A 26,595-nucleotide genomic window follows, 5' to 3' on the forward strand; every position below is an offset into this window, starting at 1 on the left:
CATTCTATAGATAAGACCTGGAAGAAGATCACACCTATACCATGACGGAGATTGTTTTCGTGTAAAGTGGCCAATCAAAGACTAAATTAGCTGATGCCGAAACCGGGACTCCGGGTCATGAACCTGCAGCCAGCCGACCTGAAAGGGCGTTAGGTGTCAGTCAAACTGGACGGGACAGAGCTTGATCACCTCTGGAGCATGGTAAGATATATTTTGCTATCTTACCAGTGCTTATCCTGTCTTTGTTGTTGATTCATTCATGTGCCTAGTACGGCTGCTAAAGGTCACTAAAGGCAGGTAACCTTGCTTGCCCGGAGTTTATTTAAATCTACCTGCACTGCTTATCTGTTACCTGGGTCTCAGTTGTGTGTTTGTTTTTATGTATCAGTCTTGAGGTGGAAGAGGAGTGGACCTACTGAGGGTTTTGACACATAATTTCTCTGGGTGTGGTAACCTTGTGTGTTGACCAGCAGAGGAGGTGTCGTGTACGGGTCACGGTAGTGTGGCAGCGGGTGCCTTAGCCATTTTTGGGGCTAGGAAGAGTTACTCAGTGATCTGTACTCATAGCCCACCAAGATAGACTGCTATGTTATGTCCTAAATGTATGTCTGTGAGTTAATGTTTGCCATTCATAACAGAAGGTTGGGGTTTGTTAAGGGTTAAGGAAAGTTTGGACAGCAGCCTGTGAAGTGTCTTAGATTTCTGTTAGGAAGGACAGAGAAGGGGGGAGGAGATGGGTCAGACGCTGATAAGACCCCTAGAAAGGAATGTTAGCACGTGACCTGGTTGCAGAGAGAGAGAGAGAGAAGTTTTCACAGACCAAACGTGTCAGTGTGAGTTTCTTTATGTGCGCACATTCCAGGGCTGGCCAGCATCATAAATTAGGACAGGAACAGATAAGCACCAGACATTTTTAGTCCTCTACTAAATTACAGATATGCACATCTAAATATACAATCATTAACCTTTCCAAAGTGGACATCTTTGGTGCTCAGATTCTTCTTTTTTCTAAGGGTTGAAGGTTTTGCTCTGTTTTGAAAGGTTTGTGCTTTGCAGCAGTTAAAGATTTATATTTATTTACCAGTAAGTTGGTCTCACAAGCATTACATTCTAGAAACAGTAGACAAGATGATCATTGTGATGGTAACATAAATGTTAGATTCGGGTAGTTGAGATGTGATCAGTAGAAATATGTAATTGTAGATCTCGTCTCATTCCATGTTATTTCAGATAAGTGTTCAGTATTCAGTCAGAGACATATGTTCACCAATTAGCATCTGAAAGGACAGAGTAGCTTCTAGTCTAGAGTTGTCACCTGGATGCCAATAAAACGTCACCTATGTAGCCAGAGTTTGCCATCTTCTTGAAATCTAAAAGAGGAGCTTCAGCCATTTCAGCTTCAAGAAACCACAGGAGACCAGGAGAGGACTCCAAAATGTCTACCAGCTCTGATTTTTATCCACAGATCAGAGGAATCTATTTCATCTCTCATAAAAGCTAAACTATTACTTGCAGAAAGATGAAAATCCTTCCTGCTGACTGGACACATTTTAGGTTAAATCTACATGTAAAACTGTATTTGTAGCCTCTGTAGAATCCCAGAGAAATGCACAAAACAGTTATATGGCGCCTGATTGTGACAGCTGAACAGTGATTGGTACTGTCATGATTGGACTGATGCGCTGGTGTCAGAAATCCTATCCCTGGCCCAGTAATCCAAACTGTTTCTGGCCCATTTGAGATTGGGCACTTCAAAACACAGAACGTCCTGTGGGCTGCTACAGGAACACCCCCAAGGGCTGACTGGCCAGGGGCTAAAGTCCAGCCCACATCCATATTTCAATAAATTGAGGATCCTGAGATATGGATGGTGTGATTCGTATGGAGCCGGTTCCATTTGACTGGCTAATTGCAGACTTTCTTTGACTTGCTCCAGTCGCAGGATATATCTTGGTAAAAGTTTTATTTCTGTTTTTATTCCCTTTCATTTTATAGCGAATAGCCAATTGTGTGTCTTTTTGTAATTTCTATTTTCTGAAACTCTTTTTTCTTTGTACATATTTTATGCACTGCCCACTTTTGGGATATTAAATCATAAAATTAATAAGTGACTTCTGTGTACTAAGCTCGAGCTCATATCTCCAGAGAGATTGTTGTATTGTAGTGTCTATGTGCTCAGTCTAAGTTCATTGCCAATCTGTATGCAATTGTACTGCGTGTTGGCAGATTGTATGCAGACTGTAAAGTAGCAGATCTGCCAGATGGAGAACTGTGTGTGTATGTGTGGTGGCCCAGCAGACCAGTCTGCAGACAAACTGCTCGGTGGTGGGAAGCTACCATTTGTTGTGTGTCTGGTGTGGGGGTGTGTGGACAGTGGAAGAGTGATGAATACCAGGGTTCTAGCTTGTAGGATAGCTGGAAGAATCCTAGAAGGGTGTGCCAATTGCTAGACTACTCCCCAACCCTTAGAGTGCACCAGATTGTATGTAAGATTCGTATCTGCCTGTGTGTGGTCAGCCAGCTGGATTGGAGTCTCCCTCTAGTGGTGGCTAGAGGCAGTGCGGGCTGTGAGAGTGTATTACAGCCAGTCTTGTATGCTCAAACTCCCCTCATTCCCTCCTACCCCAGTCAGGGACCACGCCTCAGTTAGCTAGTTGCTGTGGGCGTACATTTGAACCATGACAGATTGGTAGCAGCGAGCGGGATCCGCTTAGTACATTAGTGCATGGTTTATTCATTGAACCCATGTACTAAATGTTGGGAGCTTGGAAGATGTGACTGACCTGCAGAAGCTCACTCAGTGCATATTTTTTTCTGTTGTAGAAGACATCCTTGGCTATTTTCTCCCCACCCCCTCTTGTTTTTCTTTTCTATCTTTTATTTGGGCAAAAACATGGAGATGGTAACCCATGAAGATAAGTTAATACTCTGGTAGCTGAGACAATCCAATAAGACTGTGAATGACCTCTGTGATCTAAAGGACATCAATACAGTTGGCAAGACGAGGTATCAGCTCCTAGGTGCTCTGATAGAGAAGGAGTTAGAACAGCACACCATATCGGTGACACCCTGCAACTGTGCCACTCCAGATGACTTTGTGAATCAGTGTGACTCTGTTCTCAAACCCTCTCTGCACAAGAAATCAGCACGCAAAGAGGATTTTTCTCTGGGAACAGCCCTACAGCTTTTGGGAAGTGATAACCTCAAGTTGTAGTTTCAGCTCATTTCCGGGTTGCTACAACTTGAAAAAGAGCACCAACAGCGGATGGAGCAAATTGAGAGAGGGCACAAACCCAAGAGGGCCCAAATCCAGCAGGGCAATGCATTGTTACCTCCATCTGCATCAAGAACTACAGGAGACAGACCTACATTTATGGAGACCTGAAAGTGTTTTTTTCTGTAAGCAAGTGGGACACTACTCACTCCCCTGTCCAAAGATGAGGATACCTAGCCCACCAGCAAGTGTAGAAAATGCACCCCCTACTGTGTTGTTGGAGAAAATGTAGGAAGCCGAGCGGATAACCAGCCACCATTTACTGCAAGTAACAGCGTTACAGTTGGACTACAAGGTACGGGATTAGAAGATGTCCTAGCTCTTCCAGGATTGAGGAGCTGTGAGGATGTGATCCCAGTGGAAGCCATGTCACAGGGGTTGGAGGAGCCATCCCTGCTGTGCCTATGGCTTGTATTTCTTTGAAATGGGAATCTGGAAGTTAAGTGAAAGAAGTGGGCAGAGCAGATTCCACCAATGAAGGAGGTCGTGTGGATAGCCTGCAGCTGGTTACTGCAGGTAACAACGTTTCATTCAGACTCTGAGATACAGGACTCAAGGATGTCCTAGCTCTTCCAGAATTAAGGAGCTGTTAGGATGTGGTCCCAAAGGAAGCCATGGTTATCACAGAGGTTGGAGGAGTCACCCCTGTGCTACCTACAGCTTGTGTTGCTTTGCCCCAAGGATCCAAAAGCAAAGTGAGAGAAGTAGGCATAGCAAATGCCATTAAAGTACTATTGGGTACTGACCTGGGCAGTTGGTAGCCCAGGATAAGCCAAAGTCAACCCCCCTGAAGTCTACCTTTCCATCTGAGGCCCCGGATTCACATAATGTACTGTTGGGTGATTCAGTGCACATTGGGAATTCTATGGAGGGTCAGTGGGTGAATGACTGTGTACCAGATCCTGGCCCTAGTGGCTCTCTGGAGTCAAGACCTGGAGAAGAACTTAAAACCTCAAGAGACTCTGAAACTGATAATGTTTTATGGGATGGTAAATATCATGACATGCAATACAGAGGAATTGTCTGCAGAGGGAGCTGATCAGTTCAGGTCAGACCCCTCTGAATCTGGCCCAGAAGGCTTGAGGTGTCCTTAGACTGCTGTCCACCTGGCACCTGTGGCAGATAGCGCTGAGTCCCCTAAGGCTGTAAAAAGTGATGGCAGCCCACGGGGTTCTGGCTGAAGGATTGCCAGCAGCGGATGGCAGGATGAGAGTGTATGGGCAACAGGAATTTGGTTTTGTACCCATATGTAAAGAAACAGAATGTTCTTCTGAAGTAACCAGTGAAAAGGCACATTGTGTTTCAGTAAGTCCTGGTATAGACCAGTATTGTGCGCCTGTAACCCCTTGTGGGACAAAGTTTTCTTTTGTTTGCTCCCCTGTCACCACAGATGCCAGTAATACCATTTTGGATCCTGGGCTGTGGAGCACAGAGAAGAGACTACAGGGTGAGACTTTCTCTGACTTGCGCCAGTCACAGGATAACTCTTGGTAAAGGTTTTATTTCTGTTTTTATTCCCTTTTATTTTATAGTGAATAACCAATTGTGTGTCTTTTTGTATTCCCTGTAACAGTTTTTTCTTTGTACATATTTAATGCTCCGCCCACTTTCAGGATATTAAATCATAAAATTAACAAGTGACTTTTGTGTACTAAGCTCGGGCTCATATCTTCGGAGAGATTGTTGTATTGTAGTGTCTATATGTGCTCGTCAATCTGTATGCAATTGTACTGTGTGTTGGCAAATTGCATGAAGATTGTAAAGTAGCAGATCTGCCAGACGGAAATCTCTGGTGTGTGGTGGCCCAGCAGACCAGTCTGCTAACAAACTGTTGGGTGGTGGCACCGCCTCATATGGTGGAGCCATTTGGGAAGGTGCTACCAGGGTTTTTGAGCTGGTTTGGACAAATCTGTGAGCCTGAGGTGACCCCCGAGTGTGAGTCATTCCATCTCTGAGAGTCTACCATAGAGCCAGATGATACCGCAACCATAGACCAGACCCTGATGATACTACATACAGTGAGGAACAGAAGTATTTGAACACTCTGCGATTCTGCAAGTTCTCCCACTTAGAAATCATGGAGGGGTCTGAAATTCACATTGTAGGTGCATTCCCACTCTGAGAGACAGAATTAAAAAAAAAAAAATCAGGAAATCACATTGTATGATTTGTAAAGAATTGATTTGCCTTGCAATGCTGAACATAAGTATTTGAATACCTAAGAAACTGCAAGAATTCTGGCTCTCAAAGACCTGTTACTGCGCCTTTAAAAAGTCCACCTCTACTCCACTCATTAATCTAACTTAGCAGCACCTGTCTGAGCTCTTTAAAGACACATGTCCACCCCACAGTCAGTCAGACACCAACTACTACCATGGGCAAGACTAAAGAGCTGTCAAAAGACACCAGAGACAAAATTGTGGACCTCCACAAGGCTGGAAAGGGCTACGGGGCAATTGCCAAGCAGCTTGGTGAAAATAGATCAACTGTTGGAGCAATTGTTAGAAAATCGAAGAGGCTAAAGACGACTGTCAGTCTCCCTCGGACTGAGGCTCCATGCAAGATCTCACCTCATGGGGTATCACTGATGATAAGAAAGGTGAGGAATCAGCCCAGAACTACAAGGGAGGATCTGGTCAATGACATGAAGAGAGCTGGGACCACAGTTTCAAAGGTCACTGTCGGTAGAAGACTACGTCGTCATGGTTTCAAATCATGCATTGCACGGAAGGTTCCCCTGCTCAAGTCATCACATGTCCAGGCCCGTCTGAAGTTTGCCAATGACCATCTGGATGATCCAGAGGAGGCATGGGAGAAAGTCATGTGGTCAGATGAGACCAAAGTAGAACTTTTTGCTCTAAACTTCACTTGTCGTGTTTGGAGGAAAAAGAAGGATGAGTTGCATCCCAAGAACACCATCCCTACTGTGAAGCATGGGGGTGGTAACATCATGCTTTGGGGGTGCTTTTCTGCGAAGGGGACAGGATGACTGCATTGTATTAAGGAGAGGATGAATGGGGCCATTTATTGTGAGATTTTGAGCAACAACCTTCTTCCCTCAGTCAGAGCATTGAAGATGGGTCGTGGCTGGGTCTGCCAACATGACAACGACCCGAAGCACACAGCCAGGATAACCAAGGAGTGGCTCCATAAGAAGCATATCAAGGTTCTGGAGTGGCCTAGCCAGTCTCCAGACCTAAATCCAATAGAACATCTTTGGAGGGAGCTGAAACTCTGTGTTGCTCAGCGACAGCCCTGAAACCTGACAGATCTAGAGGAGATCTGTGTGGAGGAGTCGGCCAAAATCCCTGTTGCAGTGCAAACCTGGTCAAGAACTACAGGAAACGTCTGACCTCTGTAACTGCAGACAAAGACTTCTGTACCAAATATTAACACGGATTTTCTCAGGGGTTCAAATACTTCTGTTCAGCAGTGCAAGACAAATACATTCTTTACAAATCATACAATGGGATTTCCTGAATTTTTTTTATTCTGTCTCTCAGAGTGGGAATGCACCTACAATGTGAATTTCAGACCCCTCCATGATTTCTAAGTGGGAGAACTTGCAAAATCGCAGGGGGTTCAAATACTTCTGTTCCTCACTGTATATGTTTTACATATAATGCTTTCATTATATGTACTTCTGGTAAGTGCATTATTGTACCGGATTTTCACAACAGTAATTGAAGTCACGGAACCCCGAGCACTATTTTTGATGAATTTTATCTTCATGTGATTAGACTCACTACCACCGCCACTTCATTCCTTCTGTGTGACTGGGGGAATGATGGATGTTATATTTCCTGGCCGAATGATTTCCATTAACTTAAAATGGAAAATATTTCTGGAATACTTAGCGCCATCTAAAGGCCAAATGTGGTATTTTCCATATTAAATCAATGGCTGGTTTATTGGACATATGTTTTTCTATGTCTGATGTACTCATACCTGCAGAAATATGATCTCAGGGATTAGTATGAGACCGTGCCTGAAGAGAGAAACTAAGGGGTCCACTTATAGAAAATGTGACAAGCAATCATGCAGCCATGACAAATTCTGTCTGTAATTTAATGTAACACAGTGATTTCCTATGATCATCAGCTCCATCTAGAGACCAAAATGGGGTATGTGTCCTGAAAATAACTCATTAAGTAAAAATATCTCAATACCGCATTATGGCCACTAGATGGAGCCAAGGGAATCAGTGTATGAGATAAAATACATCCAATATTCATCACAGCTGGAGAATTCCAGTCACATTTGTTCAAATACATATTTTTTAAAAATAGACTGCAAAATCTTCCACCACAAAACATACTCAGCCAATGAAAGGTGATTAAATTTTTATTCTTCTCCTGCTATCAATGGCCAGCCCGGTCCCACACTTCAGCCATGTCTTTGGGGACCTCTGATCTCCTTATGGACTGTTCCTTCCATGATGAAGATCAGCCATGGAGTATATCTGAGGTGTATATCAGGGTGTGCTTCTTCCCCACATGAGAGCTGGGATGTCCATCAACATTCATCTAGAAGACATTTCCCGCACTCAAGGCACTAATACACCTCCAGGGTTGTGTGGGATCCCTGATGTATAGGAAGGCAGGACTTCAGTGAGGAACATTTTCCTCACTCAGGACAGGAAAGAGGCTTCTTCCCCGAGTGACATCTCTGATGTCTGGAAAGATAGGACTTCTGTGAAAAACATTTCCCACACTCAAGACAGGAATATGGCTTCTCCCCCGTGTGCAATCTCCGATGTTTGTAAAGATCAGACTTCTGTAAAAAACTTTTCCCGCACTCAGAACAGGAATATGGCTTTTCCGCCGTGTGAGATCTCTGATGTCTGTAAAGATTGGACTTGTCTGAAAAACATTTCCCGCACTCAGGACAGGAATACGGCTTCTCTCCCGTGTGAGATCTCTGATGTGTGTCAAGATGGGACTTACATAAAAAACATTTCCCACACTCAGGACAGGAATATGACTTCTCCCCTTTGTGAGATCGCTTATGTGTGTAAAAATCTGAAGTGTCTAAAAAACATTTCCTGCACTTAAGACAGAAATACGATTTCTCCCCTTTGTGAGATCTCTGATGTCTGTACAGAGTGGACTTTCGTGAAAAACATTTCCCGCAGTCAGGACAGGAAAATGGCTTCTCCCCTGAGTGAGATCTCTGATGTTTGTGATAAAAGGACTTGTCTGAAAAACATTTCCCGCACTCAGGACAGGAGTATGGTTTTTCCCCCGTGTGAATCCTTTGATGCGTGACAAGATCTGATTTTAGTACAAAACATTTCCCGCACTCAGAACAGGAATACGGCTTCTCCCCCTTGTGAAACCTCTGATGTCTGTAAAGTTGGAACTTCCTTAAAAAACATTTCCCACACTCAGAACAGGAGTGCGGTTTTTCCCCCGTGTGACGCCTTTGATGGATGACAAGATCTGATTTTAATACAAAACATTTCTCGCACTCAGAACAGGAATATGGCTTCTCACCTGTGTGAAACCTCTGATGTCTGTAAAGTTCAGAGTTCCTTAAAAAACATTTCCCGCACTCAGGACAGCTGTACGGCTTCTCACCTGTGTGAGATCTTATATGCACATTAAGACCATGTTTAGAACGGAAACCTTTCCCGCACTCAGTACAGGAGAAGCTCTTCCCTGTTGGAAGGCCGGCCCGGTCCCGCACAGTCTGAGGTTCCTCAGGATACGAGGAATCCAATGGTCCATCTACACTGTGTGGTGCCGGATGGACATTGGAGGGAGCCGGCTTTTCTCCTGGACTATACTGTGTGATGTCCTCATCTTCTACTTTCCAGTCTGGAGACAAAGTGAGACAATCCTCGGAGGTTTTCCTCATCTCCCGGCCATGGACTAAAATACAAAGACAAAGAGGATTACTAGACAGGAACTGATTGGTTCCCCCAAACCAGGACTCCGCCCACATCAGACAGCTTGGTCTCTGAAAAGCTTACAATTCCCCCCTCATCCCTGGTTCACACTAGAGTGACTTCCATCACGACTTTGTACACGACTTCCCGGAAACATGATGCTACTTCAAAGCAAATGTTGAAGGGATTATAAAGCCCCAAGCACATTCCATTCACACCCGAGCATAGTAGAAACGTAAGTTCCCACAGTGACAGACCCAACCAGGACAGAGGCTTTTGGAAGGGATGAACTGCAGGCTAGCCTTTTGCCTACTGACCATGACCCTGGCATCTGATGGAGCTCTATTATTTAATGTGTGCCTGGGGGGACCTTTGGAGTAGCTTACTTGGGACTCAAGTCAATGTCTCCCCAAAACACACAGACTCTGAGAACTGGAGGACCAAGATACAGATTTGGGGTCTCTGTCCCCAAACTACCATTGACTGTTTCAATCCCCCTCCTTCCTAGACTCAGGGACTCTAAGAAGATGTTGATATAATCAGTAAAAAAAACCTGATGCTGAATCACCCATTCGGGGTGATAGGCGTTCCGTCACATTTGGTGGCAGCAGTGGGATGCTTCCTGCAGTCTGGGACATCCAAACCACCACCGGGATCTGAGTTCCAGTTAGCAGAAGAGGAGAGGTACAGACACCAGCCTCCATGGAAGAGGAATACGTAAGGAGGGTGCGAGAGATGCAGATGCAGCACAAAGGACCAGTGCCAGTTCAGGACCTGCAGGGATGTGATGACTTTGTCTGCTGGCAGGAAGAGCTAGACCGAAAGCAGTGCTGCTAAGGAAAAATTCTCCTCTCCATCCAGGACAGGTACTGGTCGCAGTACAAAGTGCGGGTGCTGTTATTGGGGGAACCACCACACAAGGAGTGGACAGTTGAGTTAAGCAGGCTGGTCCAAGCAGAGATGTTACTGGATGAGAGCTACAGAGCCCTCCACTGGAATGTAGCCCAGGGGTGCCCTCAGACAGCATACGACAGCCCGACAGAAGGCTTTGGCCATGATGGGGCTTGGGGCTGTTGTACTGGAGGCTGTCACAGGATTCTGACTTCAGGAGTGATCTAGAATGGCATTTGGAAGAAGTCATGGATTACAGGGACCAGGTGCTGAACATCTCAGAAGTGTGCTGGGCACAGGAAGTTATGGAGTTTCTAGCCCTTCAGGAACGGGAGGTGGAACAAGCATATAAAATATTGTTTGACAAAGCTCATCAGTATGGCCAGCACCCATGGAAGGGATGGATTATGAGTTACCCACCGAAGTGATGCAAGCCTGTGCCCTGGATTTTCAGCAATTCCAGAGACTGAGGATTTAATAGACTTTTCTGCTAAGGAGGAACAACCCAGTGAGCCTCCAGCAGAAGAGCTGGCATTGAGGCAGAGTGCTGCTGACCTCTGCCTACAACCATCGGAGGCCCTGGAGGATTTGTGCGAGGCCACCAAATTTTAATTTTGTTTCCCAGTGTAAGAGCTGGCATCAGGGCAGAGCACTGCTGGCCTCTGTCCAGCACCAACAGCACTTCTGGAGCTCTATGAAGCCAAGGTGGGCAGCCCTTCTCCACAGCAGCAGGCTGATACAGTGGGACCCCAAACCCCAGCTGAAGCACTGGCAGCAGAGCAGAGTACCGCCAGTCTCTGCCCATACACAGTCCCAGAAGAAGAGCTGGCAACAGGACAGAGGGTCCAAGACTTCTGCCCCACAGCAGTTCCAGGGCCCCAGGGAGAGGAGGTGGTTGTTCTCTCTCCCCAGCAGCTGTTCAGGGACTCATGAGTGAAGGAAGTCGTCCTCGCTCCACAACGGGAGTCCAGGAGTTAGAGAAGTTCCACAGTCTGGGAGAGGAGGTGGTCATCCTCCCTCCCCAGTGGCAGTTCAAAAACCCAGGAGAGGAGAAAGTCGTCCTCCTTCCCCAGCAGCAGTTCCACAATCTGGGAGAGGAGGTGGTTGTCCTCTCTCCCCAACAGTCAGCCAAAGTGGAGGAAACTGTGTTTTCTCCCCTGCAAGGAACCATGCACCAGGTAGACAGTACCAGAGAAATGTCATCCCAGCATCCAGATGAGATGGAGCAACTGACTCATCTCCCCAGCGGCAGTTCCACAGTTCAGGAGGTGGTCGTCCTCCCTCCCCAACAGTCAGCCAGACTGGAGGATGTGGGGTCTCCAGCTTAAGCACTGACAACAGGGCCTCTGCCCAGCACCTCATGTGTCTTCACAGCTCCAGAGAGTTGGGGCAGTTGGCCTCTCTCCCCAGTAGCCGTCCAAACCCCGGAATGGTAAAGACCCCCCCCCAGCTGTAGCGCTGGTAGCCTCACAAAGGGTCCACGACCTCTGTTCCTCACCTATCAATGACACCTTTTCCCTGTGGCCAAGAATGGAAATGTGTGGACCGACTATGTGGGTTCATTCTGCCCAAACAACGCATGTCCGGACCAGGTGGAGGTCTGGGACCTGACCAGTCAACTTTTAAGGGAGAAAAATGAGGCAGACCCAACCAGGACAGGGGCTTTTGGAAGGACTGCAGGCTAGCCTCTTGCTTACTGAGCATGGCATCTGAGGGGGCTCTATTCTTTGGTGTGTTCCAGGGGGGAGGGATTGGAGCAGTTTACTTAGGAATCAAGTCCATGTCTCCCCAAAACACAGAGACTCTGAGAACTGGAGGACCAAGATACAGATTTGTGGTCTTTGTGCCCAAACAGGCATTGACTGCTTCAACCCCCCCTCCTGCCTAGTCTCATGGACTCTAAGAAGATGTTGATATAATCAGTGAAACAACCTCATGCTGAGGACTCTAATTGCTTTATTAAGGTGTGATGTGTGTTTCTCCCATTGTGTGCCTCCTAGGTGTGCATTGTTAATGGAGTCACCTATTGTGGGTCTGTTGGGAAGTCCTTCTGGAGGTGCCTACATGATAGGATTAGACCGATGTCAGCTTTACCTCGTTATCTAACCAGTGTGGGATGTTTATCCTGATGGAGGTCCTTCTGGAGGTGCCTACATGATAGGATTAGACCGATGTCAGCTTTACCTCGTTATCTAACCAGTGTGGGATGTTTATCCTGATGGAGGTCCTTCTGGAGGTGCCTACATGATAGGATTAGACCGATGTCAGCTTCACCTGGTTATCTAACCAGTGTGGGATGTTTATCCTGATGGAGGTCCTTCTGGAGGTGCCTACATGATAGGATTAGACCGATGTCAGCTTCACCTGGTTATCTAACCAGTGTGGGATGTTTATCCTGATGGAGGTCCTTCTGGAGGTGCCTACATGATAGGATTAGACCGATGTCAGCTTCACCTCGTTATCTAACCAGTGTGGGATGTTTATCCTGATGGAGGTCCTTCTGGAGGTGCCTACATGATAGGATTAGACCGATGTCAGCTTCACCTGGTTATCTAACCAGTGTGGGGTGTTTATCCTGATGGAGGTCCTTCTGGAGGTGCCTACATGATAGGATTAGACCGATGTCAGCTTCACCTCGTTATCTAATCAGTGTGGGGTGTTTATCTCAATGTATAATATTTGTTTTATTGTTCATGTGGGGACTGCCGCTATTTCTGGAGTGTATAAAAACTATTTCTGTTCAATAAAGTAGTTCCAGTTTGGCATCTGAGCTCGTCTCGTCTACTCTTGGGTGCAATGCCCGGCTATAATACATTGGGCCTGTGTCCTAGTGGAGAGGAAGTGATTCTCTGCCAGAGTCACTCAGTCGGGTGCAGGGGCGGACTGACAACTCATGGGCCCCCGGGCAATAGGGGATCATGGGGCCCCTGTGTCCTTGCCCAAACTCAAAAAAGCCTATGAAAAAGGTACCAGGGGCATCTCATGGGGCCCCCTACCGACCCTGGGCCCTCGGGCAGTGCCCGAGTTTCCAAATGGTCAGTCCACCCCTGGTCGGGTGATAGGAGTTCCCTCACACATGCTCACATATTTTTACACATTTTTGCAGGTTGCTGTGTATTCAGAAACATGCAGATACAAATTCAGCCTAAGTGGCCCCGTGTGCACAACATGCTTTTGGTGGACATTTTTTAAATACATGGCAAAGTGCATGTTTTCTGTGCGGGTTTCATGCGTCTGGAAACACGCAGATGCAAACGTTGCCTAAATGGCAATGCATGTGCGACACGTGTTTACTGCATGTTTCCAAAATGCAGGTTGCGCATGTTCAGAAATGCACAGAGGTGAATGCGGACTACTTGTTAATGACACTCCAATCCCAGTTAGCGGACACATGCTTTGCTGCCAAAATGAAGTGAATGCAGGTGAATGGGCTGACCTATATGTGATGCATGTTTACACATGAAAAACACAAAAATGCTACATTCAGGTGAGAATGGGATATAGTAGGGAGAAAGTTTTTAGGCAGCAAGGATGACTGAGAAGAGGTGAGGGTTAAAAAAAAAAAAAAAAGATCGTGCCTCAGAAGTAGCAGAAAATGTGCTGCAATTAAGACAAACATACAACGTACTGGTGACTTTACATTGAAATCTATGGGAGTTGTGCTGCATAAGCAAATCATGACACGGCCAAGTGAACTAGGAAATGGGTCCTATGATATCCTACCAGTTCATTTCTTTATTCATGGACCTTAGTCAGAGAGTGAGGAAACAACCAGAACTGTCTTTTATAGGAGGGACAGTGATGAGGGGATTATAGGACGAGGGTCCCCACCCCCTCTATCACTCATCACCATCTTCCCAACACAAGAAGTACTGCACTTCCTTATTTAGTCCATGATTTAGTCATGAAGAACAGCGGGGCTGAGCCCCACCAGAGGTCAGAGAGTGAGGATGGGGGGAGAACAACCAAGATGAAGACTGGACTGATCCTGAAGACCACCATCATTGGGGTATTGACTCCTCCCTCATTATCACTTTCTGTTTAAGGGTCCAAAGTTGGAGGATGTTATCACATTATTATCACCATGTAAAAGTCTGTGCTCCAATCACATCATCCGATATAAAATGTCCAGCTGGGAGGAAATGGGTGTAAAATAATTAATGTACAACTTTTTATATAGGATACAAATAGTATGGTAGTAGAGTATACAGTGCAGGGGTCAGGAGTATGTAATGTACAATATAAATTATACAGCATAAGGGTCAGACTGCACTCAGTGACTTGGGTCTGAGACACTATAGACATATCCCTCCACCCGGCACAGCCAGCAGACAACAGAAAAAGTAATCCTGGAACATTGCTCTGTCAGGGATATTACTAGACCCGGGAATGGGGAAGAAGATACAAGACTCACACCCCAGGTGCCTAGGTCTAGTAATTCCTATGTTGAAAATGAACAATTTGCTGCCAGCTGAACCCCAGAATCTCCATAAATCCAGTCTAGATACATAAATTGTGTCTGCAGCACAGAGAAGGAAGATTATCCGAGAGAAATCCAGGAATACAGGACGGGGAACACAGCTCAGGAAAGTGACCAGGGGATTACAGGCTGATATCACCCAGTTCCCGCCCTACTCTGGACCAATCAGTGAGCAGTATGGGTGGAGGAATGGATTTAGTGTTCATGACCCACCTGTGCTGATCTCTGTAGGAGTGTCCTCCTCTATAAATGTCCCCGTTATTCCATCCTCCTCCATAGACTGCTGATCATCCCTCACATACGCCTCTTCTTCTTCTGCTTTCACCTCAAATTCTATTTTTATCAGATCTTCACCCTAAACCAAGAAAATGAGAGAAAATAACATCTGTAAAATATAATCTTTAATATAGTGACATCACTTAAAACTTTCATATTGTCTCTGAGTCCATGTTATAAATGCTCCACCCCACCAACCTTGTAATAGTGAGGGATGGTGTGATCTTCCTGTGTGGAATCCTGGGAATACAGAGGACGGGGACATCTCTCTGGTGGGTTCCTGGTATTATGTGGCTCCATCATATCCTTGTGTCCTTCTGAAAACTCCTCCATCACTCCATACTCCTCATCCTCCTCTTTATACTCTTCTTTAACAACAATATTATAATCCCCGAGGATTCCACTCTGAATATATAATAAAAATGACATCAATGGTAACAATGCAGAAAATGTACAGATCCTAATGATACTATCAGTGATTGTTCCTCATCTACCTGATGATGGTGAGGGATGGTGTGACCTTCCTGTGTAGAATCCCGGGAATACAGAGGACGGGGACATCTCTCTGGTGGGTTCCCATGACTGGATCCATCTGTAGGAAACACACACACTGACTGAATCCATTGTTTCTATGTGTTTATCAGATGATGGGGGATCTAGGTGGATCCTCCGTACTGCTCTCTCCTTTACAATAAAGTCTCCTCTTACCCGGTGATGTGAGGGGCGGCTGATTGTCCATCATGACGTCCTTGTAGAGATCCTTGTGTCCTTCTAAATACTCCCACTCCTCCATGGAGAAATAGACAGTGACACCCTGACACCTTATAGGAACCTGACACACACAATGATACAGTCACCATCCAGACACATCCCTTGTCTGTTACTGGAGAATGTCCCAGAATTCCCGGCACCGCTCACCTCTCCTGTCAGCAGCTCAGTGATCTCTCTGGTGACTTCTAGAATCTTCTTCTTCTTTCTCTCTTCTATCAGGGAGGGAGGTGGAGACAATGTGATGTCATATGATCTCCAGACTTCACAGGAGGAAAACTCTACATCTGAACACAAATAGTCACATCAAATGATATTCCCAGAATCCTCCTCACCTCTCCATTCAGGTCTCCATTTTATTAAAGCCCCACTTCAGGCTGAGGTATAATTCCCCCCACAGGACCCCCACACTACGCAGGGAAAAGGAATTCTGACGTCATTATACACAACACAGGATCTACAGTTCTGTTTTGCTTATGAGGATGCCAAGGGACCCCACATCCTAATACCATAGAATAAAAAGAAAGGAGCCAAATGGAGGGACATTGGGAGGAGGAGCTGTGAGGTCAGTGTGATGTCATAGGATTCTCCATCCCCCACAACTAATAAAAGTGGTATATTCCATTAGTATAGACTGATGATGTGAGAAGGTGACCCATCTCCACAATGAGGAGAATGTTCCGGCCCCGGAAGTGGGGGAATGTTCTGCCCCTGAAGGGGTTAATCTGGGTTCCCACACTATATATGTGTGTATCATCATCTGCTGGAGATAAAAGACATCACAGTGACTATGGAGGAAGAGGACGGACGTGACTATGGAGGAAGAGGACGGACGTGACTATGGGGGAAGAGGACGGACGTGACCATGGAGGAAGAGGACGGACGTGACCATGGAGGAAGAGGATGGACATGATGGGGGGATACTGGGTGTAAATAGGAAATAACATCTTTCTACCTCCTCTGCTGCCACTTCCAGCAACGTCTCCTCTCTACTTCCTCCCATTTCACCTCTCACCTGAAACTTCCTGTCTGTAGTTGACATCACTTCCTGTCTGTACCTGACATCACTTCCTGTCTGTATTCCATAGAGACTTCTGGGGAGAAGTGAGATCACCATCTTATGGAGTTCAGAGGAACTGCAGTCCCAAGAAATGTCCCATAATACCTATTCCTGTATTGTATCTACCTTACAGGGATACCAGGGAAGCTCAAAAAGAACTAAAAAAAAGTAAGAAAAAATAAATATAACTCTTATGCAACCAACTGTTTAATAAAGATATTTTGTTACAGATAGAAAAAGTCTTAAAGACATAAAACACAAAATAAAAACAAAGGTTTACATAATAAAACAGATCCTTTGGGTAAAAAAAATGCTAAAATGCATCATAAAGTATAAAAATATATATCAATCCACTCATAATGAAGATGTTAGACATAAATGACAAGGATGTAATGGTCACAGAGGAATGGTGGTGGAGATCTCTCAAAGTAAGAACACTTCCTTGAATGGTTCTATAAATAAAGAATGAATCCTGGAGGGAATAAAGCTGTAAAGCAATAAATAATATATAAACTGGGCCATCCACTTCATCCATAAAGACATTGTGATTGAAGATCTTCTAGATCGCATGAAAGAGGTGTCACGGATCCAACCCACACGCACATGCCCACAGCGACTAGCTAACCGAGGCGTGCACGTCAGGCCGTGACTTGGGGTAAAGAGGGAATAAGGCGGACTTACTTTGAATATATGACACTTTCACAGCCTGCACTGCCTCTGGCCACCACTAGAGGGAGACTCCACTCCAATCCAGCTGGCTGACCACACACAGGCAGATAGGATTCTTATATACAATCTGGTGCACGCTAAGGGTTGGGGAGCAATCTAGCAATTGGCACACCCTTCTAGGATTCCTCCAGCTATCCTACAAACTAGAACCCCGGTGTTCATTATACTTCCCACTGTCCACACACCCCCATGCCAGACACACCACAAACGGTAGCTTGCCACCACCCAACAGTTTGTCCGCAGACTTGTCTGCTGGGCCACCACACACCCACAGATCTCCGTCTGCCAGATCTGCTACCTTACAATCTGCATGCAATCTGCCAACACGCAGTGCAATTACATACAGATAGGCAATGAACTTGACCGAGCATATAAAGACACTGCAATACAATCTCTCCGGAGATATGAGCTCGAGCTTAAGTACCCAGAAGTCACTTATTAATTTTATGATTTAATATCCAGAAATTGGCAGTGCATAAAATATGTACAAAGAACAAAACAATTACAGAAAATACAAAAAGACACACAATTGGCTATTGACTATAAAATAAAAGGGAATAAAAACATAAATAAAACTTTTACCAAGATTTATCCTGCGACTGGAGCAAGTCAGAGAAAGTCCGCGATTTGCCAGTCAAATAGAACCGGCTCTGTACAAATCACACCGTCCATATCTCAGGGTCCTCAATTTATTGAGATATGGACGTAGGCTGGACATTAGCCCTTGGCCAATCAACCCTGGGGGGTGTTCCTGTACCAGACCACAGGACATTCTGAGTACTGAAGTGCCCAAAGTCGATTGGACCAAGAATGGTTTGAATCACCAAGTCAGGGATAGAATTTCTGACACCAGCACATCAGTACCATTGCGACAGTACCAATCGCTGTTCAGCTGTCGCAATCAGGTGCCATATAACCATTTTCTGCATTTCTCTGAGATTCTACATAGGCTACAAATACAGTTTTACATGCAGATGTAGCCTGCAGTGTGTCCAATCAGCAGGAAGTATTTTCATCTCTCTGCAACTAATATTTTAGCTTTCATGAGAAATATTTTCCTTTGATCTGGGTATACAAGTTATAGCTCCCAGACACATCAGAGCCCTCTCCTGGTCTCCTGCTGCTTCTCGAAGCCAAAATGGCTAGAGCTCCTCTTTTTAGATTTCTAGAAGGTGGCAAACTGTGGCTACATAGGTGACAATGTTTTATTGGCATCTAGGTGTCACCTCCAGCCTGGAAGCTGCTCTGTCCTTTCAGATGCTAATTGGTGAACATATGTCTCTGACTGAATTCTGAACACTTAACTTATCTTTAATAACATGGAACTAAGCTAGATATACAATGACATATTTCTACTGATCACATCCCAGCTATCCGAATCTTACATTTATGTTACACACATGTGTAAGGATTTTTCACAGCCTGGCCACATACAGAGGCCCAACATCCAAGGAGCACCGTCAGGTTTTCTAGGAGCATAAATTACATGTAATTTCCTGAAAGTTTTTGGAAAATGTAGAAAGAAAATGAAAACTTTTTTTTTACACAAAGTTATCCATTTATAAGGTGTTTCTAACACATAACATGTTCATATCAAGAGTTACACCCCACAACAAATTCTGCTACTCCTCTTGAGTATGGGGATACCACATGTGTAAGACTTTTCCACAGCCTGGCCACATACAGAGGCTCAACATCCAAGGAGCACCATTAAGCATTATTGGGGCATAAATTACACATCTAATTTCTTGACTACCTATCACATTGTGAAGGCTCTGGAGCACTAGGACAGTGTAAACACCCTCAAAATGACCACATTTTCGAAAGCCATCACCCACCTGTGTTTTTAGTAATGCAGTTGTCAGCAGAGGATGAGTGGGACTGGTGTCTTACATGGTCAGTACAAAGGATTGGTCAAGGCAGGAACATGATCCATATAGTACAGGCAGCAGACTGACATGCAGGAAGCAGGCAGGAACATAGTCCATAAACAGTGCAGGGTCCAGGCAGCAGGCAGAGGTGTGGTCAGTTCAGGCAGTAGGTAGAGGCATGTTTGGCCAGGGTCAGATAGCAGCAAGTAGAAGCATCAGGTTTAGGCACTGGTCCGGTAAGACCTGAACACAGGAGTAGAGGCTTCCTCCCACACAAATCTCTTTGAAGCCTCCAGTCTCCAGACAGTGATCTGGGAATTACAAAACCTGGAGAAAACCAAAAATGTAATTTTCTCCATTTGGAAAAACTACTCTTGAGCCCCTCACATACGTGAGACCCTCCTTTTATCTTAAATACCACTAATACAGCGGCAGGGCAAAAGATCAGTTCAGGCGGCAGGGAAAAAACATGTTCAATTACTATGCCAAGGCCAGTTCACGTGGAAAGACAACAGAAATGTGGTTCATAGTTCAGTTGGCAGGCAAAGGCATTGTCAATAAACAGTCCAGGGTCAGTTCAGTGGCAGGCAGAGGCATGGTAATACAGGGAAATCGCAGACACTGTAACAATATCTTCCCTTCTCTTCTATGTCACTAATAGTGTAGAGATGTATGATGGATCGGGAAGTTCTCTCCAATACAGAGGCCTGGCTGGGGGGACATTGGGGACAGTAGTATGGGGTGTCATGGTGAATTCTGTTACTAGAACAAACAGAACATTTTCTTTGGGATTGGCGTCCTGTTTGGGTCGGAGGGAGGATATCGAGGAAATGTCTTTCATGAAGTCTGGTCCCTGAATAGGAGTGACCTTGTTCGGGGACATGGCTGTCTGAATAGAGAAGGGTTGTAACAATGTCCTCTTGGTATCTCAGGTAGGATAGGGATGGTTGTGTGCACTTACAGAAGATGACAGAAGAATTGTACGGGGATAACTCAAACAAGTAGATGACAACCTTTTTATACCTTTTTAGACTGATCTCCTCGGGGTGAAGTAGGGCTGTAACATTCGGTCATTCATTTCCCCCCATGAACTGGTTCTAGTTGTCACGACCCGCGGTCGCCACCACCAACAGGGCGACAACCACACAGCCGCGACTAACAGTAATACGTCACGCCCACGGCGTCAGACCCCAGACCTTCTCACCAAACTCGTGACCGAAGGACCAGCCGATCTAAAACCGCGGTGTGACGCGCGTAACAAGGCCACACTCAGCTGCACCCTACACAGCGATTGTCCAGCTAATGGTCTACAATCTGTGCCTGCAGCCTGAATGCGCTTGTTACTGGGTCGGGTTAATTACGCAACTAACCCTCTACTGCCACCACCACTTTTGTCGGAGACTGGGAAACTCCCGTTATCAAATATACACTATAATGATTGAAATATTGATCTCTATAGCACGGCCCGCGGACCTGCTATACGGAGATATAACAAACCGTAGCGTCTCTTCAAAGGCAGGGATTCGTGAATAGCAAGTAAGCGCTTAGAAACAGTTTAACACTTTCAGAAAGAAAGATTTATTACTAAAAGCGTCAGATGCAAATAAATATTTACAAAGAGATGTCACAAAAATATATATATATGTATATAAAGACACAGCAAGGAGATAATTAGGAAGAAGATTACAGGGTTAAGTTACTTGCCCATATGCCTGGGTTTGCAGTCCAAGTTGTGAGCAGGGTGATTTCTTTGATCTCCTCTTGTTACGATGTTGCTGGGAGATCTCTCTGTGTGAGTCTTGTGTGTCACAGACTAACTCACTTGACTCTCTTAAAGGTACCTCTCAAAGGGGAGGGGGGGCTCTGACTACATGTTTTGGGAGTGGTCATTGGGAAACTCTACACTAAATTACCAGCTTCATATCCCGTGATATGAACCATACAGTTGACCTAAGGACTGTGCACTTACTCTGGTCAGTTTGATAATGAGTGGGCTTACATAGTTTTGGGTGATAAAAGTTACACTTCAGCAGACAGTCTGTCTCCACTTCTCATGTCTTAGGTTGTTCCACGCCATCTGCCAGGAGATAACGTTTGCCTCTCAGGAAGGGAGGAGGGTAGGAATGAGGCTGAGGAATGCCTCGAATAAACAGACAGAACACGAAAAAGAGAGTGTAAAGGGGGACTCCGCTCCAACAAGGATGAGCAAGTTTGCCACACTAGTCATGTATGCGCTTGGGGTTTTTGGACAGGACCTTGTCTTGTATGAAGTTCCACCAAGGTGTCCTCGTGAATTGAGGAAAGGATATAGACATCCCTTTTATCTCTCCACTTTAGGTCTGGTATCTCTTCAGTTCACAAACTGGCTGACTCTCCCCTTTTGGGTTTTGTGGTGACCAATCTTTGTGGGAAGCCCTTGTGGATGGTGTGTGCCGTCCCACAGATCACAGTTTGCTTGAGATAGAGATGGTTGAAAAGTGGGAGACTTGTGTGAATTATCTACATACAGATGGTGACCCTTCTCGAATAGGTTCTATAAGTTGCCAACAACAATTTTGCCACTAATCCCTATATAGGAAGGGCATCCAGGGGGGTCTAGCTGGCCCTCCTTTCCCTCATATATTTTGAAGTTGTAGGTATATCCTGTGGCCCTGTCACATGCCTTATAAAACTTTACCCCATATCTGGCCTGTCTGCTGGGGATGTACTGTTCAATGCCCAGCCTTCCGGAGAAGTGGACGAGGGACTCATCCACACAAATATTTTTGTCGGGAGTAAACATTTCTGAAAACTTGCAAGAGAAATAAATTGAGTGGCCAAATTTTGACCAGCTTGTCGTAATTAGGATGAATTCGAGGAGGGCACTGAATATTATCGTGTAAAAACCTCATTATCATCTCATAGCGTGTTCTAGGCATACAAGAAGAATAGATGACATGGGATGTATGGACTGAGTGGACCAGTAGGCATGGACTTCATTTTTTTGTCAGTCCCATATTCAATGTAAGTGCAAGAAAAACTTTCAATTCCTCCACAGTGACAGTTTTCCACACAAATGGATGGACATACGATAAATTGGGATTGTTGGCAATGTATTGGCTGGCATACAGATTGCACCGATCCACAATGTAATTCAGCAAATCATCATCAAAAAATAAATGAAAACAATAAATTGGGGTAACATTTTCCATTTCTATCTGAGGGTCTGGCTGCGCTGTAAAGGGGGGATTGCAGGTTCTGCAAATCAGCGGGCAGTCATGTGGCATTTAAAAGCAAGTCTTAGAGGCTAGTGTGGGCCCTATCTCATTGTTGTGGATGGGACCCACCGCTACTGGTACAAGGCCTATCACCTGGGAGGGCTGCACTGCTTGTGCTAGTCACTGCACCAGGATTTACAGCACTGCTGGTGGATGCCGGATCCTCCTCAGATCACCGGAATCTCTTTACTGTGACTCTCCATCTCAGAATCCAATACTGACCCATTGCTTTCACCTGACTCCTAATCAGAATCTGGGTCTGGCAGTGAGAGCTCCCTTCTACTCTTGTCCCTCATACTCAGAATCTGGGTCTGGCAGTGAGAGCTCCCCGCTACTCTTGTCCCTCATACTCATTATCTGGAACATCTCCCCAGTGGGGGATTTTTAAGACATGGCGTGTGGATGTTTATTACTGCACTGCTGATACTATGACAGATGTTGGTGCTGCACTGCTGATACTATGACAGATGTTGGTGCTGCACTGCTGATACTATGACAGATGTTGGTGCTGCACTGCTGATATTATGACAGATGTTGGTGCACTGCTGATACTATGACAGATGTTGGTGCACTGCTGATACTATGACAGATGTTGGAGCTGCACTGCTGATACTATGACAGATGTTGGTGCACTGCTGATACTATGACAGATGTTGGTACACTGCTGATACTATGACAGATGTTGGAGCTGCACTGCTGATACTATGACAGATGTTGGTGCACTGCTGGTACTATGACAGATGTTGGTGCACTGCTGAAACTATGACAGATGTTGGAGCTGCACTGCTGATACTATGACAGATGTTGGTGCACTGCTGATACTATGACAGATGTTGGTGCACTGCTGAAACTATGACAGATGTTGGTGCACTGCTGATACTATGACAGATGCTGGTGCTGCACTGCTGATACTATGACAGATGTTGGTGCACTGCTGATACTATGACAGATGTTGGTACACTGCTGATACTATGACAGATGTTGGAGCTGCACTGCTGATACTATGACAGATGTTGGTGCACTGCTGATACTATGACAGATGTTGGTGCACTGCTGATACTATGACAGATGTTGGTGCACTGCTGATACTATGACAGATGCTGGTGCTGCACTGCTGATACTATGACAGATGTTGGTGCACTGCTGATACTATGACAGATGTTGGTGCACTGCTGATACTATGACAGATGTTGGTGCACTGCTGATACTATGACAGATGTTGGTGCTGCACTGCTGATACTATGACAGATGTTGGTGCTGCACTGCTGATACTATGACCGATGTTGGTGCTGCACTGCTGATACTATGACAGATGTTGGTGCTGCACTGCTGATACTATGACAGATGTTGGTGCTGCACTGCTGATACTATGACCGATGTTGGTGCTGCACTGCTGATACTATGACAGATGTTGGTGCTGCACTGCTGATACTATGACAGATGTTGGTGCTGCACTGCTGATACTATGACCGATGTTGGTGCTGCACTGCTGATACTATGACAGATGTTGGTGCTGCACTGCTGATACTATGACAGATGTTGGTGCACTGCTGATACTATGACAGATGTTGGTGCACTGCTGATACTATGACAGATGTTGGTGCACTGCTGATACTATGACAGATGTTGGTGCACTGCTGATACTATGACAGATGTTGGTGCTGTATTGCTGATACTATGACAGATGTTGGTGCACTGCTGATACTATGACAGATGTTGGTGCACTGCTGATACTATGACAGATGTTGGTGCTGTATTGCTGATACTATGACAGATGTTGGTGCTGTATTGCTGATACTATGACAGATGTTGGTGCTGTATTGCTGATACTATGACAGATGTTGGTGCACTGCTGATACTATGACAGATGTTGGTGCACTGCTGATACTATGACCGATGTTGGTGCTGCACTGCTGATACTATGACCGATGTTGGTGCTGCACTGCTGATACTATGACAGATGTTGGTGCTGCACTGCTGATATTTTGACAGATGTTGGTGTTGCACTGGGACACTATAAAAGATGTTTATGATCCACTGGGACACTATGGTAGATGTTGTTGATTCACTAGGACACTGACAGATGTTGATGGTCCACTACAGATATTTACAAGAGGTTGACAGTCCACTACGGTTACTGTCAGATGTTGATGGTCCAATATAGACATTGACAGATGTTGGTGATTAATTGCAGACACTGACAGACGTTGATGTTGCAGTGGGACACTATTGCAGATGCTGTGCACTGGTACACTGTGAGATGTTGATTGGACACTAGTACACTGTGACAGATGTTGACAGGACACCAGTACACTGAGAGATGTTGATTGGACACTAGTACACTGTGACAGGTGTTGATTGGACACTAGCACACTGTGACAGATGTTGATTGGACACTAGTACACTGTGACAAATGTCGATTGGACATTAGTACACTGTGACAGATGTTGATTGGACACTAGTACACTGTGACAGATGTTGATTGGACACTAGTACACTGTGACAGATGTTGATTGGACACTGGTACACTGTGTCAGATGTTGATTGGACACAGTGAAACATGTGATAGATGTTGGTGCACACTAGGGACCCTGGCTGGGTAACAATGCTGTATAACTCACTGATCCCTGGATTGCAGGCACAGATCGGCTGAGGAGAATCAGAGCTGATCAATTAAACACCGATCTGTGTTTACATTACATGATGGCTGTGAATGGACACATCCATCATGTGATCAGATGGCCCAATCACAGAGCTCATCTGTTGATCAGGGATGCGCTCTTTTCAAGGGACACAGACACCCTGGGACCACAGCACTGCATGGCCACACATCTATGCTCCCCCATGTTCTGAGGGACATATGGGTACATCCACACAGGACGGAGCTTCCCCCATCTGGCCTATTATATGCAGTGTCCATGTGAGAAGCGATAATTAACATAGTGATTTCCTATGATGGCCAGCTCCATCTAGTGGCGATATGAAGATATTTCAGGAAAATACATCATTAAGGAAAGCCACTAGATGGAGCTGATGATCAGAGGAAATCTCTGTGAATTGGACCGACATTTGTCACAGAGGGGCGAATTCTGGTCACATTTAATAAACACAATTTTAAAAATCGACCTCTAAGTGTTTGTGAAATCTCCCACCACAAAATGTACTCAGCCAATGACAGGGCAGGACTCAATTTTTATTCTTCTTCTGCCATCAATGGCCAACCCGGTCCCACAATTCATCCATGTCTTTGGGGACCTCTGATCTCCTTATGAACTGTTTCTTCCATGATGAAGATCAGCCATGGAGTATATCTGAGGTGTATATCAGGGTGTGCTTCTTCCCCACATGAGAGCTGGGATGTCCAGCAACATTCATCTAGAAGACATTTCCCACACTCAAGGCACTAATACACCTCCAGGGTTGTGTGGGACCCCTGATGTACAGGAAGACAGGACTTCACTGAGGAACATTTCCCTCACTCAGGACAGGAAAGTGGCTTCTCAACCTGTGTGAGATCTTTGAAGTCTGAAAAGATTGGACTTGTCTGAAAAACATTTCCCGCACTCAGAACAGGAGTACGGCTTTTCCCCCGTGTGAGACCTCTGATGTTTGACAAGAGCTGATTTTTTAACAAAACATTTCCCGCACTCCGAACAGGAATATGGCTTCTCACCTGTGTGAGATCTCTGATGATTGTAAAGACTAGATTTACCTGAAAAATATTTTCCATACTCAGAACAGTAATATACCTTCTCTCCCGGATCTCTGTTGTCTGTAAAGATTGGAATTCTTTTAAAAACATTTCCCGCACTCAGAACAGAAATATGGCTTTGCCCCATGTGAGATCTCTCATGTATAACAAGTTCTAAATTTAAAAAAAACATTTCCCACACTCAGTACAGGAAAACAGCTTCTCACCTGTGCGTAATCTCTGATGTCTAGATTGAGAGGACTTGTTTGAGAAACATTGCCTGTACTCAGCACAGGAATAGAGCTTGTCACCCATGTGCGATCTCTGATGTGTGTAAAGTTGTGACTTTGCTGGAAAACATTTCCCGCACTCAGGACAGGAATATGGCTTCTCACCTGTGTGAAGCCT

At 45.4% G+C, this 26,595-nt stretch overlaps 2 protein-coding genes across 2 annotated transcripts; both read right to left on the bottom strand.

Moving 5' to 3' along the window:
* Nucleotides 1-7,600: 7,600 nt before the first annotated feature.
* Nucleotides 7,601-13,609, bottom strand: LOC149460756 (uncharacterized). Its single transcript, XM_089679280.1, has one exon. It carries the CDS (start codon nt 9,218-9,220, stop codon nt 7,901-7,903), a length of 1,320 nt encoding a protein of 439 aa, XP_089535406.1. The 5' UTR covers nt 9,221-13,609; the 3' UTR covers nt 7,601-7,900.
* A 464-nt stretch (nt 13,610-14,073) lies between these two features.
* Nucleotides 14,074-26,502, bottom strand: LOC149460757 (uncharacterized). The gene is made up of 5 exons (XM_089679234.1): nt 26,415-26,502; nt 26,170-26,268; nt 15,306-15,403; nt 15,010-15,216; nt 14,074-14,890 (listed from the first exon to the last, which is right to left on the bottom strand). The coding sequence occupies exons 1-5, from the start codon at nt 26,500-26,502 to the stop codon at nt 14,738-14,740; spliced, it is 645 nt and encodes a 214-aa protein (XP_089535360.1). The 3' UTR covers nt 14,074-14,737.
* Nucleotides 26,503-26,595: the final 93 nt, after the last annotated feature.

This window comes from Staurois parvus, unplaced genomic scaffold (genome assembly GCF_062004578.1).
Source record: "Staurois parvus isolate SC_StPar_1 unplaced genomic scaffold, SC_StPar_1.0 ptg000221l, whole genome shotgun sequence".
NCBI lineage: Eukaryota > Metazoa > Chordata > Amphibia > Anura > Ranidae > Staurois > Staurois parvus.

Coding starts and splice junctions, on each gene's coding strand:
- LOC149460756 (XM_089679280.1), bottom strand. CDS start 9,220: ATGTGGGCGGAGTCCTGGTTTGGGGGAACCAATCAGTTCCTGTCTAGT.
- LOC149460757 (XM_089679234.1), bottom strand. CDS start 26,502: ATGGGTGACAAGCTCTATTCCTGTGCTGAGTACAGGCAATGTTTCTCA. Junction 15,404..26,169: donor TCATCAGAGATCTCACACAG/GTGAGAAGCCAT, acceptor TGTTTCCTACAG/ATGGATCCAGTCATGGGAAC. Junction 14,891..15,009: donor CCATCCCTCACTATTACAAG/GTTGGTGGGGTG, acceptor TTCTTGGTTTAG/GGTGAAGATCTGATAAAAAT.